This window comes from Arachis duranensis, chromosome 8 (genome assembly GCF_000817695.3).
Source record: "Arachis duranensis cultivar V14167 chromosome 8, aradu.V14167.gnm2.J7QH, whole genome shotgun sequence".
In the NCBI taxonomy this organism is placed as follows: Eukaryota; Viridiplantae; Streptophyta; class Magnoliopsida; order Fabales; family Fabaceae; genus Arachis; species Arachis duranensis.
The window spans coordinates 30,352,178-30,370,719 of NC_029779.3; the positions used below are offsets into that span (position 1 = coordinate 30,352,178).

General features: G+C 32.5%; 3 protein-coding genes across 7 annotated transcripts; 2 read left to right on the forward strand and 1 right to left on the reverse strand.

The window, feature by feature from the left end:
* The first annotated feature begins 2,024 nt into the window (after positions 1–2,024).
* Positions 2,025–4,992, forward strand: LOC107462093 (APO protein 4, mitochondrial). 5 transcript variants are annotated; one of them, XR_008001966.1, is made up of 5 exons: positions 2,025–2,223; positions 2,327–2,591; positions 2,874–3,748; positions 3,862–3,953; positions 4,968–4,992. XR_008001966.1 is itself a non-coding variant. In XM_052252475.1 (3 exons), exons 2-3 carry the CDS (start codon positions 2,332–2,334, stop codon positions 3,688–3,690), a joined length of 1,077 nt encoding a protein of 358 aa, XP_052108435.1. In that variant the 5' UTR covers positions 2,025–2,223; positions 2,327–2,331; the 3' UTR covers positions 3,691–4,089. The 5 variants fall into 5 exon arrangements, 1 of the variants encoding a protein (XP_052108435.1); XR_008001965.1 differs by having other exon boundaries at positions 2,874–3,953; XR_001586720.3 differs by lacking the exon at positions 4,968–4,992 and having other exon boundaries at positions 3,857–4,089.
* Positions 4,925–5,686, reverse strand: LOC127741247 (uncharacterized). Its single transcript, XM_052253334.1, has one exon. The coding sequence runs from the start codon at positions 5,684–5,686 to the stop codon at positions 4,925–4,927; it is 762 nt and encodes a 253-aa protein (XP_052109294.1).
* Positions 5,687–13,822: 8,136 nt separating this feature from the next.
* Positions 13,823–15,640, forward strand: LOC107462031 (peroxidase 3-like). The gene is given in 5 exon segments (XM_016080586.3): positions 13,823–14,139; positions 14,219–14,407; positions 14,477–14,514; positions 14,516–14,598; positions 14,882–15,640. Coding segments are annotated over 5 exon segments (939 nt in total). The 5' UTR covers positions 13,823–13,926; the 3' UTR covers positions 15,298–15,640.
* The last annotated feature ends 2,902 nt before the right edge of the window (positions 15,641–18,542 follow it).

The window sequence follows — 18,542 nt, forward strand, 5'->3', positions numbered from 1 at the left end:
TGTCATGTGGAATCTAACCCAAATCACCTTTGTCTATGTTCTTCCAGTCAATAGACAATAATAAAATAAAAATGAGGTAGATTGAATTATAGTATTTTAAAATTTATGATAATACAGAAAATCGTTTTAGTGTGTGAGTTTTATATTTATAATATGATCATAATCGACATTGTAAGAGTTATAACTTGATTAAATCCCAAAGTGGTATTTTAGATGGAGTCCTTGCACTAATTTTATGAGAATTCAATTGCACTAATTGAACCCCCTCTCCTCGATTGAGTTTTGGGCTATATTACAAGTCTTTCGGTCTATTTCCGACATGAGTCAGCAAATGAACTATTGATGTGGCACAATTACAGTTACGCTGTTAATTATAACGGCTAGCTGACATGGTTAGCAATTGATAATTCCACAATTTAATTTTTGACCCATTTATACCATCTTTTTTTTTTTATTTTGCTTCTCTTTTTCGTCTTCTATTTTTTTGTTAGTCTCCAGAATTAGTTGTTACCCATCTCTGTTAGTATTGCACCATGATAAAAGGAGAACTGTAGAAGATAAAAAAAGAGAGACAGAACAAAAGAAGAAGTAGCTTTTAGGGTTTATAAATAGGAACACGGATTAAATTGAAAAATTATATATTACTAGACATGTCAGTTAGTTGTTATAATTGACAGAGTGACAATAGTTGTATTACATCAACAGTTCACTTACTGATTTATGTCAAAAATGAACCGAAGAATTCGTATGTAATTTGAAGCTCAATTTGCGAGAATCAAATTAGTGTAATTAGATTCTTAGAGTAAAATTGATGTAAGAATTTAATTTGAAGGATTAGTTTGAGTATTTAGTCATTATAACTTATAAAATTATGATTATTAAGTTTCAAATAGAGTGAGGAGTAATTATCTAAATCAGTTCCAAAAATTTTAAAAGTGAACATTTTAGTTTTTAAGAAAAATTAATACACAAATCAATTCACAGGGTTTTATTCCGGCAGACAAATCAATTTTCAATTCATTTTTCGGCAGAGTAATTACCCAGATCAGTCCCCAAGGATTTTAAAAATAGACATTTTAGTCCTCAAGAAAAATTAATATACAAATTAATTTCCAATGTTTCTTTCTATTAGAGATAACAGTCCTCCGTCCAAAAATAAAATAAAATAAAATAATTATTATTATTAATTGCACAATAATATTATACTATAATTTTTTGTATTTTTTAGACAAAAAATAATGATAAATTTATTTATTAGATTCTTTTATATATATATAGTAACTCAATAATAATAATAATAATAATAATAATAAGAATAATAATCAATAAAGATACAAAAATATGAAAGAGTTTTAATTTTAAATTTCTTGTAGAATAATCTCTAATAATTTTATTATTATTATTATTATTGTTATTATTATTATTGAGTGACTATATGTATGTATGTATGTATGTATGTATGTATAAGAATCTAATGAATAAATTTATTATTATTTTTGTCTAAAAGATACAAAAATTTATAGTACAATATTATTATGCAATTAATAATAATAATAATTATTTTATTTTATTTTTGAACAGAGGACTGTTATGTTTAAGGAAGAGAAACGTTAGGGATTGATTTGTATATTAATTTTTTTGGGGACTAAAATGTCTGTTTTTAAAATCTTTAGAGACTAATTTGGGTAATTACTCTGTCGAGAAAATAAGCCGAAGACTGATTTGTCTGCCGTAATAAAACTTTAGAGATTGATCTGTATTAATTTTTTTTTGAACTAAAATGTCCACTTTTAAAATTGGACTGATTTGGGTAATTACTCGAGAGTGAGAATGTCACAACTCAGATTAAATAAATTATTATTTTTTTAAAACCAGTTTTCATAATTAAGTAATTAACATCCAAAATTACTTGGTGTATTTAAAGCTAATTACATAAAATTTAAAATATAATTACTTAATAAAACATTGTTAAATATATAATCGAACTCATAATATAATTAAAATTGAAAATGAATATACAAATATACAACTATTGATCGCTGTTGGATGAAAGCCAGTAAGCCACAACGAAAGACTCACGGCTACTCCATCTTCCTCATACTGCAAAATTAACAGACGCTGCTTCGCATTTGCACCTCAAAGATAAAAAATTTGATCCGAAACGAAAAGCCCAGTTTGGCAATTGGCCCTGGCTTCTCTCGCGATTCGTTTGAATCCCAATAGGTTAGCGTCAGTATTTCCCATTGCGTGTCCGTGACGACAGCTAACTGTTCGATGAAATGCCTCTGTGACCAACTAAGTCCTTTTTTATCATTTTGTGTTGCAGACTCGATGGCTCTGAGAACTTTGCCTTGGCGGGGCCTTGTGTGCAGCGAATCAGTTAGATGCTTTGAGTTTCCTATTCGGTTCTACGCCACCAAAACGAAACTGAGGAAGCTCCGCCCCATGATTCTCAAGAGAATCGAGAGAAGAGCCCAAGCGTACCCGGTTCGCGCCACCATTCCGGTTGCAAAGGAGGTGCTGGTAACTCGGGATATTCTCTTCCATGGCGTTTCCATCCTTCTCAAGTCCATTCCTATCATGGCTTGCAAGTGAGAGCCTTTTATTAATTTTTGTTATTGTTTGTTTTGTTGTTGCTAGTAGTAGTATCTGGGATTTTTCTTTTTTTTTTTTTTTTAAATGTTGATTTTTTACATTTTGAGTTAGGAAGTTTGTACTGCATTTACATGAGATAATTGCAATCTTGTTAACGCCATATATAAAGTATGATTGTTAAGTTAGTACCTTACCTCGGGCCTATTGTGTTTTGTGTTTTGAGAGCTGAAATTCTTGAGATAATTTTATTCTTATCTGCCCATAATATACATTTGCAGATTCTGTCCAGAGATATTTATTGGTGAGCAGGGGCATAAAATTCAAACTTGCTGGGGCTACAAGCATCGAGCCAAGAATCGAGTTCATGAGTGGGTCAGAGGTGGTTTAAATGATATACTTGTTCCTGTCCAAGCATTTCACCTACATAACATGTTCCAGCCTGTTATTACACACAACCAGAGGTTTGACTTTGAACGCGTACCTGCTGTTTTGGAGCTATGTTGGCAAGCAGGCGCTTATCCCAATGATGAAAATCTTAATTCAAGTAATTGGAGCTTGGAGGCTGCCAATGATAGCCTGCATGGAGGTGAATCTTTGTCACCAAGGGATCTTACCTCTGTAGCACAAGAAACACTCAATGCTTGGGAAATTCTTAGGTCAGGGGTGGAGAAATTGTTGTTGGTTTATCCAGTAAAAGTTTGTAAACATTGTTCTGAGGTTCATGTTGGGCCTTCTGGCCATAAAGCTAGGCTTTGTGGAGTATTTAAATATGAAAGTTGGAGAGGATCTCACTTTTGGATGAAAGCTACAGTGGATGATTTAGTGCCCCCGAAGATCGTATGGAGCCAAAGGCCTCAAGATCGTGAACTTGTAGATGAAGGGAGAAAATTTTACGGGCGTGTTCCAGCTGTATTGGATCTGTGCTCAAAGGGTGGTGCCCATGTGCCTGCAAAGTATAATTGTATGAAGAAAGTTAAAGGTTCGTCAGGCCCTGTCAGTAATGAGATTAGAAAAAGTATAGCATTGAACTTTCCGGGGCAGCAATATGTTGACTCACAGGCATGGTTGGAATCAGAGTACGGTGTGGGAAAATGACATCTAACTATATGTCATTACTTCAGCCTGCTGCCTGCAACTGCTCCATATTTCTAAAGTTGTCTGCATATTCTGATTTTGGGTCCATGTGCCTGTTCTTCAGTTACTTGTAGCGTTTCTTTTGGTTCCTATATATCATATCTCCTCAGTTATTTACTTTCTGCAGAACAGATCAAAATCTAATATATGTGTATGGACTTAGTGGAGCTGATCTTCGCCCAGTTCGAAGAAATCAATTTCATCTTCTAGTTCTCCAGTCAAAGGTGCCAATTGTTTTTCCCTTTTTACACATTTTTGTTTCTTGAGGAATTAAAGTCCAACAATTGCTAGATATACACAGGAGAGATGCTGCACTGTTGTACATGTTTGTAATAAGTTCATCGATGCCTGAAAAAAGTATGTCATTATCTTCCTTTTTATTCTTCTTAATTATAGTTGTGATCCAAACAAAAGAGAAAAGAAAGTTTTTGATGCTTTATTATGTACATAGTTTTTTATGAAGAAAAATTAAGCATTGTAGTGAGTGATGTTACTCCCAGGATTGGCCAATTCTTAATTCCAATTTGAACTTCCAAGCTGTCTAATTTGTCTTGCCAATGTAAATGCATGATTTATTTATAGAAACTGAAGTTTTGGCTTTCAATTATAGCACTGTATATTTATAGTTTATCAGGTCGTTTTGTTTTAAATTATATTGAAGACCTTGAGGGAATTCTACAAAATTATGAGAATCACCTTAGATTTATTTATTTTTATTCCTTTTGAAAAAACAAAAAATGTTGTTCAAGCTCGTTGCTATTCTGGTTGTTTATGTTTTTAGTTTAACATTGATGTCGTCGATTGGAATAGCAATATTTGAATTCCAAACTTGCAAAGTTTATTGTATGTTCAATGAATAAGGATTTTCACTTACTAAGTTAATCAAGTTCTCTTTTATTTATTTATCATATAAGAAAATATGAAGCTACTATTTGCTGTTAATAATGTATGATATACCACTTGAGTAGTTTGGTTTCTTGCTTTCAAGTTCTTTTAAAATATAGTCTTAGATTAAATTCATAAAAATAGCAATAGTATCGACTTGTAAATATATTGTAGATTCTTAGCAAACACTAAGCATACATATAAAACAACACTAAGTTTTTATGGTCTTGTCAATCATTTCCCTAGTGAAAAGTTAAACAGCAGAAGTAATGTATATTAGTAATAATAATATTTTAAAATTTAAAAATGCTTAGTGATATCCACTGCGACTAACTGTCCCTTTGAACACATAGAGGCAGTCTCCATTTTCAACACCGTGCCATCTGAGGCTGCAGCTATCCCTCATGATCCTTTGCCTATGAATAAATAAGTAGTCATCAACAGGCAGAATTTTTCTGCTTAACAACAACTGCTTTAAGTCATTTACAGTGCATGCATCTCTCATCTCCAGGGGAATAGTTGCTGCATTAAGCAAACTAGAGGAAGTTTTTACCACCAGGCTCACCTTCCTTGAGGGAGCTTCATCTCTTGCCCTAGTTATGGTGTTGAGGAACACAACAATTTCAGAAGACTCACGTATGCCATACTCACTTAGCTTTCTGAAATCTTCGTTCAACTCCACCCCTGAAAAAACTAGTGTCATTCTTTTGATGGGGGTGCTGTCAATTATGTGGATTTTTTCCTTTAAGCTCCGAACAGTATCTGTTCTGTCCACCTCTATCTTGATCCTTCTAGCTGAAAATTTCACTGTGATTTGCATTTTGTTAACCTGGTTAAAATGTGGTTCTGTGCTTGGTTTGATATTGAGGTCAATTTTTGTACCTTCAGTGACTATAGGATAGTCTTCCATGTCTAAGCCATCCACTAGTTCCCATCCAGAAACTGTTAGGATTTGTGAAGCTGCTGGAGTACCATGAATTTGTTCTATTTTTCTTTTGATCTCGGAAACTGTTTCTTGGGCACCTACTTCAATGAAGAATTGGTTTATTCTTGTAACAATAACTACCCTCATGGTAGAACTGTTATGAAGCTGTTATGGGTTTTAGTTGTTAGAATTTTATTTGCAGGCAAAGACTAGACAACAACAGTATATGAATATCAATTTGAGTAGTTTTAATTTCAACAAACTAAACTATGAGGAGTAGTAAAAAAATTTTAGCTAGCCTCATGACTCATGAGAATATGAATGATAATGGATACAAATCGTTAGAATCATGTTATATATGTGAGTAGTTGAGATTGTGGGGTTCATTATCATGCAGAACATGTCTTTTATGTTTGCATATATGTGACCGTTTATGTGCGTTGTCCTTCAACCAAAAAAATGTAAATGCATTCTGAGGGTTATCTTTGGAATTACATGTTATGAAATAAGTGCTTTTTATTCATTAGAAAACTACAAATAATTATAAACCTTATTACCTGTTTAGCATCACATTCTCTGATAATCATGTATGCATGCACGGTGTAATAATCTAAATTCATAATTGACTCTTATGCCATGATTTACCCATTAACATGATCAAGTGGAAATAAAAGATTCCTTCTAATATTTGCACATAATTTCCTGGGACAGCATTGTTACTGCTGCCATGAGAGAGTTTATTTGTCTTCTCAAAACTTGCTACATACTAAAAATGAGTACAACAAGCTTTCTTGAGTAAAAGTGTCCACCATAGCATTTAATCCAATAAAGATAATTCATCAATCACCATTCAATTAAGAGTACACTGAAAGCAATAGAAACCTCTTTTTTCTAAAAATAAAAAATCATACACATAGTATCATATATTATAGGTGTGAAATAAACAACTTTTATTTTAAACCAAAAGTACTGTTTTAAGATGGCATTTTATCATTTTATTGGTATATATATAAATTTATCATAATATAACAAACCATGCATGTAGGATTGTAGGTTACATATATGAAAGAAGTTAATTCAGTTGTGAATTTTGACAATGCTATGTGTAAACTAAAATTAGTCATTAAAATTAGTCACTAGTATAAAATATATGTTCAATATTTAAATATAAAATATATATTAAAAATGAGTTAAATAACATATGTATTTATATACAAATGTATAATGGTTAATTTTAATGTACAAATAACGTTTTATTTTGACAAACATTGAAAATCCTTGAGAGAATCCAAACTCGGGGAAAACGGGGTGAAAATGATGACAAAAATCAGTAGTGAGTGGAACCCAACAGAATGAAGACAGCTTTTAGTCTACAAAAGAGATATAACATAGCCAAACTCATATGATTATGTGTACTACCCTGTTGCCACTCTGTAGGTGTAATCTTGATTCATCTTAATTGAACAAGTTTGGGTCCAAAGCATGTGACTTGTCGTTTTCTATGTAACATTTTTGCTTGGTGTTTTTCTCTTCTAATGGTTACAATTAGGCATGTAGCATACTCCAATTCAAATCAGATTTGGCCCCAACAAGTGCTCTAATGCTCTATAGGGAAACCAGTGCTTTATCTCGTTTTAGTAATTATTGCACGATTTTAGATTAGTTGGTTTAGGTTTAATTGCTGAATTTAATTTGTTTTTATTAATGAATGATTTCCAAATGCATTTATAAATTACAAGCATGTAATAAAGTATTAAGGAGAAACTTTCTCTAAAAAAACTTTATGCCCAAAAAAAAAAAAAATTTAAGAGTGGTACTTGGTTTTTTTTTGAATGAGAATCCCAAAATTCTAATATTTAATATCAAAAGTAAATAATTACCAAAAAAAAGTATCATAAGTAAATTAATCTTTATCTTGCAATGTGCTTCTATCACAACTAGCACTTTTGACACAGCTTAACATGATGGAGAAGTAGAGTTTGAGGTATAGTATATTTTTATTTTTATTTTTCCGGTTTCCAAAACAAAGTATCCCATATTTTTTTAAAGTTTAATTTTGATTTACCAACGGTGTAATATTACGTCTAATTTTTTAAGAGTGGGTATCCATCTTGGTTTTGATAATTTTTTTGAAAGACTATAAAACTCCCAATAAAAAAAATACCTATTCGGACATTTGAGATTTAATTTCGTAAGGATGGTTAGTCTCTAGAATATGCTTATGTGACATGTTAATCATTAATATATTTTTTATTTAATTTTTATAAGTAAAAACAACTTAAAAATTACTAATATTTCTTAGTTTTATATAATAAATTTAGCTAAGTATTTAAAAAAGGCAAAAATAAATAAATAAATAAATAAATAAACAACCCTAATAATTATCCTTAAAGGACAAGAAAACTTCTAATAAAAAAGAATTTGTCAATTTGAATTAGTTTTTAATGGATAACTCAATAGTTTAACATGTCATGTAGGCTTATTTCGTTAATATACAGAGAAAATATTGATAGAGAGACTAATCTGTCTCACAGAAATAAAAATTAAAGGCTGAAAATAGTTTTTTTTATTGAGTGTCTTATTATTTTTTGAGGTATTTGTGACGAATTGTTTAGGGTTTTTTTCTCTTTTTTAAATAACCATTCACATAGTTGATATAAGAAGTAGTTATTTTTGCTAATGTGACATACGTAGTTGAATGCAAGTGTAAAATTATTTTACTATCTACCAGATCAAAATTAAATTCTTTCTTTTGTTTAGGACTTCAACAAGTTACATGAATTATTAATGTTATCAGCATTTTAGAAAGAAGCCATACTCATACTTACCCAACGAATATACTATAAAGTTTTGTTAATGTCAACATTCATATGGTTGGCCTACCTCATGATACAGTTGCAATTTTTGGGATTTGGGAAGTTCTAATGTATTCTCTTCTTCTATTCGGTAATAACTGGATAAGTTGTATTCCTTTTCTGTATTAGTTGGAGAAGAGATCAAAGAGGCTCCACACACTTTCCACTTTAATTTTCAACAACAAATGTCACGTTTTTTATCCAACTTTACATGCAAAATCAGCTTCGGAAAATTGTTCAATTAAGTTAATAATATCATAAATTATTATAGACATGCTTTTTTGACTAAAGGGTGTATATTACTTGTAAGTTGCATTTTATTCCAGCTGGCAAACAACAAAACTTGGAATCTATACACAACAAAATTATTATTCTTTAATTCTTAGCTTTTGGGATTATTATGGAGCAAAGGTATTCTGATCCCTAGTTAATGTTTGTTTATTTTCATGGCCAAGACTCATTAATCATTATTAGCCCTTTAATTTGCTGTGGCTCGAGGTGGTGAATGTGGATATAGAATCCTTATTATCACTTTCATGTCAGGTGAAGTAACAAAGCAATATGAATTACGTGATTGAGTTGAATTGAAGATGTTGTGTGCACTTGTGGATTTAGTGCATTGAAGGGACAAAGGAAAAAATATATTAAAGATAAAAATGCTTGTCAAATTCTGAAATTTTCACACTAACATTTACTTAATTGAAGTAAAAGAAAAAAAGTGAGCCTCTTTACATTCACTAAATGGGAACTCGTTGGACTTTGGCAACTTGCTAATCCTTGAGAAATAATATATATTTAAGAGTAATGCTAGAGATTTAATTCTTTTAATTAATTTCAGTTTTTTTTTATATTTTATTTACTAAGTGAGGTCGGTTACATGGATCAAACGACGTCATTGAACTCGTAGAAATTAAAAAAAATAACTAACTAAAAATTGGTTTCTAAACTTTTTCTAAATTTAATAATGCCACATAAACTATTTTTCTTATAGTTATTGTAAATCAAGACTTATAAAAGGTTTATATTTGCGTTAATATGTAACGACATTTTAAGTAACTAATTTGAGTTAGTCGAGTGAATTTTTCATTAGCTTAAATAAGTATTGGGATTTAAATATAATTTTGTACATACAACAACCAATTAGTTATTAATAAATTTTTAAATATAGGCATATAGCTCAAATCAATCGAAATTTTCGATTAAATCGATTCCATCAGCTGGTTTGGTCCAATTTTCAAGCAAATTGGCAATTACATTTACATATTTGAACTCTTGATGTGGTGATTCTAACATTAGAGAAAGTATGTTTGCAAGGTTGGTTTCCAAATCACTAGACAACTTGGTCCCAATCAGTTAGACAATCACTGTAAAATCAAGCTTTGCCCGCAAGATGAAGCAAAGATACAATCACTTGAATAATAATATTGTATCCTATTTCATCAAACGTAGAGACTTTCCCTTTTGCAACAACATACCACAATAATGCATGTGAAATGTGATTAATTTTTCTCTAAAGAACTGTTTAATGTTGACTATTCAAATTCAATTATGCATTATGGCCAGTGGGAGAGTCCTTTCTTGTGCTGTTTTTTATTTCTTAAATTGTTAATTCAGAAAACGACGTTCAAATTTTTTTTTTTAAATATATATAAAAGTTTGTTACAATTGTGCATATAACATTGGATCACAAGCACAGGACAATGATAATTAAATTGGCTTCACCTTATTATCGACAGCTGATCGCTCTCCCAAGAAAAACAAAGTCCTCACATTTTTATAAGACTCGTTAATTTTTTTTTTGTTATTTACGGTATTTTTTAATTTGATAGTTTAAAAATTAATCTATTTTAAATTTGAATTTTATTTAAGAATTTGATATTTGACTAATATTTAATCAATAAATTATTGTATACATAAAATAAAATTCAAATTTTCAATACTTATTTAAATAGATGAATAAACTGACTCCACTAATCTAAATTGATTATACGAAAGCTAAGCTAGTTAGCTAATGTTGATCACCGACTAATAACCACCTTGATCAGAAGAAAATCTGACATGAAAATTAATAAATCATATGCCTCAACACATTTGAAACCTGCTCATTATTTATTGATCATTGGTTATGCTGAATAGGCAAGGGCATGGTAGATCCAAAAACCTGGCATGATTAGGGGGTCTCTAGGCTTTGAATATGTCCATCAACAACATTATTGCTTTTCAATTTTGATTATACAAAATAAAGGGCACATGGATTTGGAATCAACCACAGGATATAAGAGACAGAAATGGCACGAAAGTGACCCCCATCCAATGTACTAATTTAATCTACGTGCGGTAATTCCCATAAAAGCCTCTCCATCAGAATTAAGAAAGTTGTTTTTATTACAATTTAGCATATTTAACAAGTTATTATTATATTAATCATGTATATGCCACACGCACCCCCTCCCCTTCAATTGTTCCCGTAAAATTAGCAATACTTGTCTCGTTATAATATCAACTATATTCTATACCACATATATATTAAAATTAATTATTAATATAAAATATATATTAAAATATAAAATACACCTTAAATATAAATTAAACAATAAATATATATAATAACTTTTAATATTAATTTTAATATATAAATAATATTTTTTAAATAAAGTATATCTTGTATTGCTGTGTCCTAGGTATTTTTTTTTACTTTAATTTGTCTTTTTTTTTCTCGGGCGAAGTTATAGGATAATGCTTAATTATTAAGCAGGTTTGAACATCCACATGATAATTAACCATCTTAGGCAAATTAGTCGCCTACAAATATGATTTCATATTTATATTTATAAATACTATAATCAAATTAAATTTATATTTATTCTTGTGTGAATAAATTTTTGAGATATAATTCATCTCTTATGTTATTGTAATACGTTTTCTTTTAATAAAATGAGAATAATTCAGATATCAAAAAATATGATCGTGAATATTTGTAAAAGACATTTTGATACTTAAGTCCGTAAGTGTTTAAAAAATATAAAAATTCTATAATTATAAAATATTAAACAAAAACTAAAATTTATTATGTGGTCTTTTTGAGATATAAAAATAGGTATTTTTAATTCTTTATAGACATAGAGTTAATATTATGATCGTTGATCATTAAGTTAAATTATTCTTTACAAACTTAAAATGAAGGCAAATAAAATCGAACTAAGACTCAGAATGCTCAATAAAAATCGAGTTATAAAGTGACAAATCAATGTTAATAGTTAAAATACAAATAAAAGTAAAAGAACAAATTAATTATAATTTATTTTTATTATTCACAAAAAATTGCTTGTTTTGTTATTAAAAAAATTAATTATTTTAATAATTAATTACTCTACTGAAAAACATGTAAAATAATATATACACAGCACAAATACATAAATACTTTTACTTGATGATACCTAACTTTACTTAAACTTACTTGAGATAAAAAAAAAAAGCCTGCTCAAATTCTCAACATTAAGTAGTTAAAGTTAAACGAATAATATCTTTCTATATGCATGTCAAAAGAATGGAAAAGAAAACCTACTCCTAAGCAGTTTTTGGCTGCTTAATTTGTTTTGTTATATCTCGTCAACAATACTCACAATTACTATATATATGATGAGAGGATCACTACTCTCACCATCAATAATTAACAAATTAAAAGGAATAGAATTCCCAACTTTTGTCTATATCTTGATCAACATGAACAATATATTTTAATTTAAATCACAATGATTTAGATCACAAAACTCTTTTTACCCACTTCTTAACCACTCTACAATTATGGTATATCGTAGCGTCACTATTTTTCCATTTCTTAACGTTATATCCACAGGTGGCAGCAGGTAGCTAGCCACCGTTAATTTAATTTGAAGAATATATATATCATTTTAATATAACTATATTACATTAATTATAGTCATTATAATATTTTAAAAATATTGTTAAAATTAAAATAATATTATTTAAAAATATTATTAAAATATAAACAAAAATATTAATTTTAACAATATTTTTGTAATTATCATAATCACTTTGACATAGACATATATATACATATATATGGGGCTGCTATCTCATGAATGTGTGACGATATTAAAGTGAACGTGCATAACACAATGGATTGGAACGAAGTCTGAGATAGTAGTGTACGATCGGAGCAGGTATAAGTCAACTATTTTATTCATCAATTTGTGTCATCGCTACTAGCATGAGTTGGAATTGAATATATTTTGTCAACAAATTATTGTGGTCTTGTGGATTATACAACTTGATAAAAATATATGGTCCAAATTAAAGATTGTTTGAGTAAAAAAATATTAAATAAATAACAAAATAAAATAAAGATGGCTTGGTATGGCATCCAATGCTTAATTAAAGTATGAATACTCGATATGCTAGATATTAGTTGTTAATATGCGAAGATATATTCAATTCCCTTGGGATTTAGTTAAATTTAGCCTAGCTACTTTTATATTTAATCTGTTTGGGCTGCTACACTCACCATAACATTCTTTTTAAGAAAGGTTAGTGTTATAATTATAAAATATCTACTATCACATTTTATTATAATCTAAATTTGAAAAAAAAAATTCTCCATAAATACTAAAATTTAATCCGTATATATTTGTGTATATTTATACATGATATATTTTTTGCACGAAAAAATTAACCAACAGAAATAACATACTAATCAAATTTTTCATAAACATAATAATTAAACTTTTCTATGGTGAGTGTCTCATTAATAACTAATTTTTTGTTTCTATAATTCTATGTAATAAGATTGTTTTAAGAAAACCCTCTGCAGTAAGAGAGAAATTATTATAATTTATCAAAATATGCTATGAGTATATAAAAAAATCAGTCATCAAATTATTTGTATAGAATATATGTTAAAATATAAAATATATATTAAAAATAAGATACAAATATATATAGAAATATAAAATAATTAATTTGATAGCTATTTTTTTTTTTTGTGCACATAACATTTAACTAATTTTTGTAATTCATCATACATCAATTACTAAAATTTAACCTAATGAAACCCAATTGAGAGTTGAAATTAGTTGAAGTTGGGTTAATTCTAGATACCCCTTATTGAAGCAAAAGAAAAAGAAGAAATAGACGTGTATTGAAGCATTTAGAATGCAATTATTTTAGAACTTATTACACTTGTCGTATAAGGGTACGCAACAAACTAAGTTGTTATTAGACTAGTTACAATTATTATATGATAAAGTAGAATTAGTAATATAGTATAGTATGATCCTGTTGCACATGTTAGTTAGATGCATGGACCATCTCTGATTTTCTTTCTCTTGTTTTCTTGTAGGGTACCCTCAACCTAAGTGCACTATATAAATCACTAGCCACACACTGTTGTGGAAAGGAACATAAGAGATTTAATTTCCTCTTTGCTAACAAGTAGTGTATCTTAATCTTAGTGCTTATATATTAATATATAGTTAGTTAATTATATTGCTACTAAGATCTTTGGAAATAATAATGGCAAGGAAATTAGGGTACTTGAGATTTTTTATTGTTTGTGTGATAGCATCAATTGCAACAACACATGCTCAATTGCAGCTTGGTTTCTATGCTAAAAGCTGCCCAAAAGCTGAGAAGATTGTTTCTGATTTTGTGAATGAGCACATCCACAATGCTCCTTCACTTGCAGCTGCATTAATAAGAATGCATTTTCATGATTGTTTTGTCAGGGTAATTAGTTGGTTATTAATTAAGTAATTACTATAATTAGCTTGTTGTGTTTCAAAATAACCTGAGTTTTAACTTTCAGGGGTGTGATGGATCAGTGCTTCTAAACAACACAAACCAGCAAGCTGAGAAGAATGCTCCACCAAACTTGACAGTGAGAGGGTTTGACTTCATTGAGAGAATAAAGAGCCTCGTGGAAGCTGCATGCCCTGGTGTTGTTTCTTGTGCTGATATCTTAACTTTGGCTGCTAGAGACTCCATTGTTGCCACTGTGAGTACATCAACATAATAATCATTCATCAACACTAATATTATATAATTAACATGGGATTTTCTTCAGGGTGGACCCTTCTGGCAAGTTCCAACAGGTAGAAGGGACTGCTCCATTTGATAACTTCACCACCCTGCAAACTAAGTTTAACAATGCTGGACTCGATCTCAATGACTTAGTCATCCTATCTGGTATTTACATTATTCAATCACAGTTTTTTATAGACCACTTTATTTCGTTTTATCTGTCTTTATTGTTTCTTACTCGCATGCAGTTTGTCTTCGTATATAGTTGATAGTTGAGAATTATTAGATAATTTTATATGTTTGACTAAATTATTATCTAACTGTTCTCCACTATCAACTTTACGTAAAGACAGATGCATGTATCCGAGTTTTCACCAAATATAAAAGTGACACATAACTATGTGACAGCTAAAATGATGAATATATGTAACTTTGTGGTTTTGTAAAGGTGCACACACAATTGGAGTGTCTCATTGCTCAACAATCAGCAACCGTTTGTACAACTTCACTGGGAAGTTAGATCAAGACCCTGCACTAGACAGTGAGTATGCACAAAATCTGAAGAAATTCAAGTGCAAGAGCATCAATGACAACACCACTTTGATTGAGATGGACCCTGGTAGCCGCAAGACCTTTGATCTTGGTTACTATAACCAAGTTGTTAAGAGAAGAGGCCTATTCACTTCAGATTCTCAGTTGTTGGTCAACAGTGTTACAAACTCTCTGGTGAACCAATTACTTCAAGGGTCACTTCGGAATTTCTATGCTCAATTTGCAATCTCTATGGAGAAAATGGGAAGAATTAATGTCAAGACAGGGACACAAGGTGAAATCAGGAAACAATGTGCATTGATAAATAGCTAAGAGTAATTAATGTTTTTTTTTTTTTGACAATGGATTTGTGTCATGGTATGTGCAACTTTGTATGATGTATTATTACTATATTTTGTCCTTTTTTGTTGGCTTATTTTATGCTATGCTGTAGGGTGTACTATTTCATAGGAGACCATATGGTGAGGGTGTTTTTTTATGTGTTGGAATAAGTGGGTTCCATTTTCATAATTTTTTTTGTTCTTATTTTATAGTGTGAATGGTAGGGGAAGGTTAATACTCTTGCTGCAATAAGGATAAGTGAGAGAGGAATTGTTGTGTTTCCCATGTTCATGTATAAGATGGAACCTGTTAATTAATTGTATCCTTTTTCTTACTTGTAATTCAATTCATTTTTCTCTTAATCAAGCGTTATTCTTCTTTATTATTATATAAATAAAATTATGCTAAAGTCATAATTTAGTTCATGATGTTTGTTCCGGGGCTTATCTAGAACCGGACGGTGGTTGGGCTTGTGTGAGGCCCAAGCGCTGGAGGAGTGTGGTCTCCGACTTGGTTTACGTTTGGGAGCCGCCTCCGAGTTGTGTGTTCCAAGAGATGGGGGGTGGTACCTGCAAAGACACTCCGATGCCTAAGTCAGCATGGGGTTAAGCAGGTTTAGAATGTATTGGAACTTAGGGATACCTGAGAGGTGTCAGTGTATTTATAGTGGTGAGCCAATAACCACCGTTGGAGTAGTGCCGTATCTTTAGGGTGCTAACCGTCCCTATTATCTTGGGGAGGTTAAGATATGGCTTTATGAAGCGGTTAGAGAGATTTTAGGGGCGGTTACTCATTTGAATGAGTATTTATCTGCCAGTTTAATCTCATATCCGACTTCTTCAGACCAAGTCGTGGTTGATACCGACTTCTTATGTGAAAGCCGGTACTTAGCTAGGCTCTAATCCTTTAGGTTAGGCCTTTTAGTTGGACCTGGGCCTTTGCATTGGGCCAGGGTATGAACAGTGCCCCTACTTGAGCCCAAATTTTCTTTAAAGTTTGGGTTCATTCTTCTCCAACCTTCATTTCTCGGATAAATGTTAGTTTTGTTTCTTCCATATCATGCTTTATGTTTGCATGTTTTGTGAGTGGATAGGTTGACCTATAGATTCTAGCTTCGTATCTCTCCTCTTTAGGGGCCGTGTTTTTTTTTTTATTTTTCCTTTTCTTTTTCCCTTTTGTAGGTCTCTGCCACTTTTCTTTATATAAAAAATGGCTTCCGTAGACGTCCTTTCTCAGTGGGTAGATGTTACGGTCCTTGGGGAGGAACCGTTGGTCGATGCTGAGTTCATCACTCATCTTCGTACTCATCACAGGCTCTGTACTTCGGAGGAGGACGAGCCAAAATATGAACTGATAATCCCGGGTCCTGAAGACCGGGTCTGTTTTGGGAGAGAAAATGAGGCGGCCCCTCATTTTTTCTTTATGTAAGGAGAGAAAATGAGGCGGTCCCTCATTTTTTCTTTATGTATGAATGCATGATCACCCGCTTGGGTGTTTTTCTTCCTTTCTCGGATTTCGAGATATCTGTTTTGCAACACTGTAGAGTTGTCCCTACTCAACTTCACCCCAACTCTTGGGGTTTTTTGAAGATCTATCAGTTTATTAGCCATGCTCTGGACTTCCCGACCTCTTTGAGGATTTTCTTCTTTCTCTTTCACATGACTAAGCCCTTTAGTGGGCTAAACAACAAACAGCAATGGGTATCCTTCCGAGCCATACAAGGTCGGAGGATTTTCACCCTTTTTGACGAATCTTTTCACAACTTCAAGAACTTCTTTTTCAAAGTACAAGCCGATCTTTTCATGACTTCAAAAACTTCTTTTTCAAAGTTCAAGCCGTAGAGGGTCACCACCCCTTTTTCCTTGATGAGCACTCTTCCCCTCGCTTCCCCCTTTATTGGTTGGCGGCCTCCTCTCCCGAAAAGTATGGTCTGGATGACCTAGACGAGGTGGAGGCGGCCGTTGTGGGGTTTTTCCGAGAAGCGTGGGGGAGGGCCCCATACTTGGATACGAGGAAGATCCTTCAGGGGACGCCGACTTTTGTTCAATCTTGCATAGGTAGTGCATGCATTTCTTATTTCCGAGTTGTTTCCGCCGACTTGTATTTTACCGACTTGTAACTTGGTTGTTTCTTTTGTAGATATGGCAAAAAGGAATGCTCAGGAGTCTTACCAAAGGGTGCAGGAGGCTAAAGCAAAGTCCCGGGCCAGGTCTGGTGGTGCCAAGGCAATCCCCTCCCCTCCTCCTCCTCCTCCTCCTAGGACTGTGGGTACTCCCTCTCAGCCTATTATAATCTCTTCCTCAAGTTTGTCCCGACCACTCCCTTCTGCCCAACTTCTCTCCGAGCCAGAGAAGAAGAAGCGCAAGACTTCAGAGTCTGGCCCTTCTTGGGATGGTGGGGTTAAGGCGGATGCTCTTGCATTCGTCCGAAAGAATATCTATCCTTTAATAAATATGGATGATGTTTCTGTTCGGAACCACCTCACCGCTCTGGCCGAGGAGAGTTTTAGGGCGGCGGGAGTTTGTGGCAAACTTTTGGACATCTTTGAGAAGACTCCCCTCAGCTCTTTGGGGGCAACCTCAAAAGTTGAGAAGCTGGAGGGGAGGCTTCTTGTTTTTCAAAAACATGAGAGGGAGTTGAAGGAGGAGAGGGATAAGTTGAGGGAGGAGAGGGATAGCCTTCGGGAGAAGGAAAGCCAGCTGCAGGCCCAACTTACCTTGGAGGCGAATTTGAGGAAGACAGCCCAGGAGAGTTACCAAAGTTTATTCCGGGATATTGTGGCTGTGAGGAAGGATTTGCTGAACTCTCGGAATGCTTATGCCGAGTTGGAGGACTCTATCGCTGAGGGCGCCGAGGAGTCTTGGAGAATTTTCTTGGAGCAGGTCAGGGTTATAGCTCCCGACTTGGATCTTTCTCCACTACATCCTGACAAAGTAGTTATTGATGGCGCCATCGTTGATCCTCCTGTCCCCGAGGTCGTTTCCGAGTCAGACCTGAAGACTCGGGGACAGAGGATTATTGAGTCTCCTCCTCATTCCCGAGATGCTCCGAGTTCTTCAGCTGCTCATCCGGCTTCCTCTACAGCTCCTCCTCCTGGTCCTGGTGGCGCTCCTCCCGAGTCTGGCGGTGGTGATTCCTCTACTCCTTTGAAGAAATGACTCTTATTATTTTTTATGGCTATATGGGGGCCCGGCCTGTGGGTCCCCCCTTTTTTAAACTTTATTTATCTGTTGGTG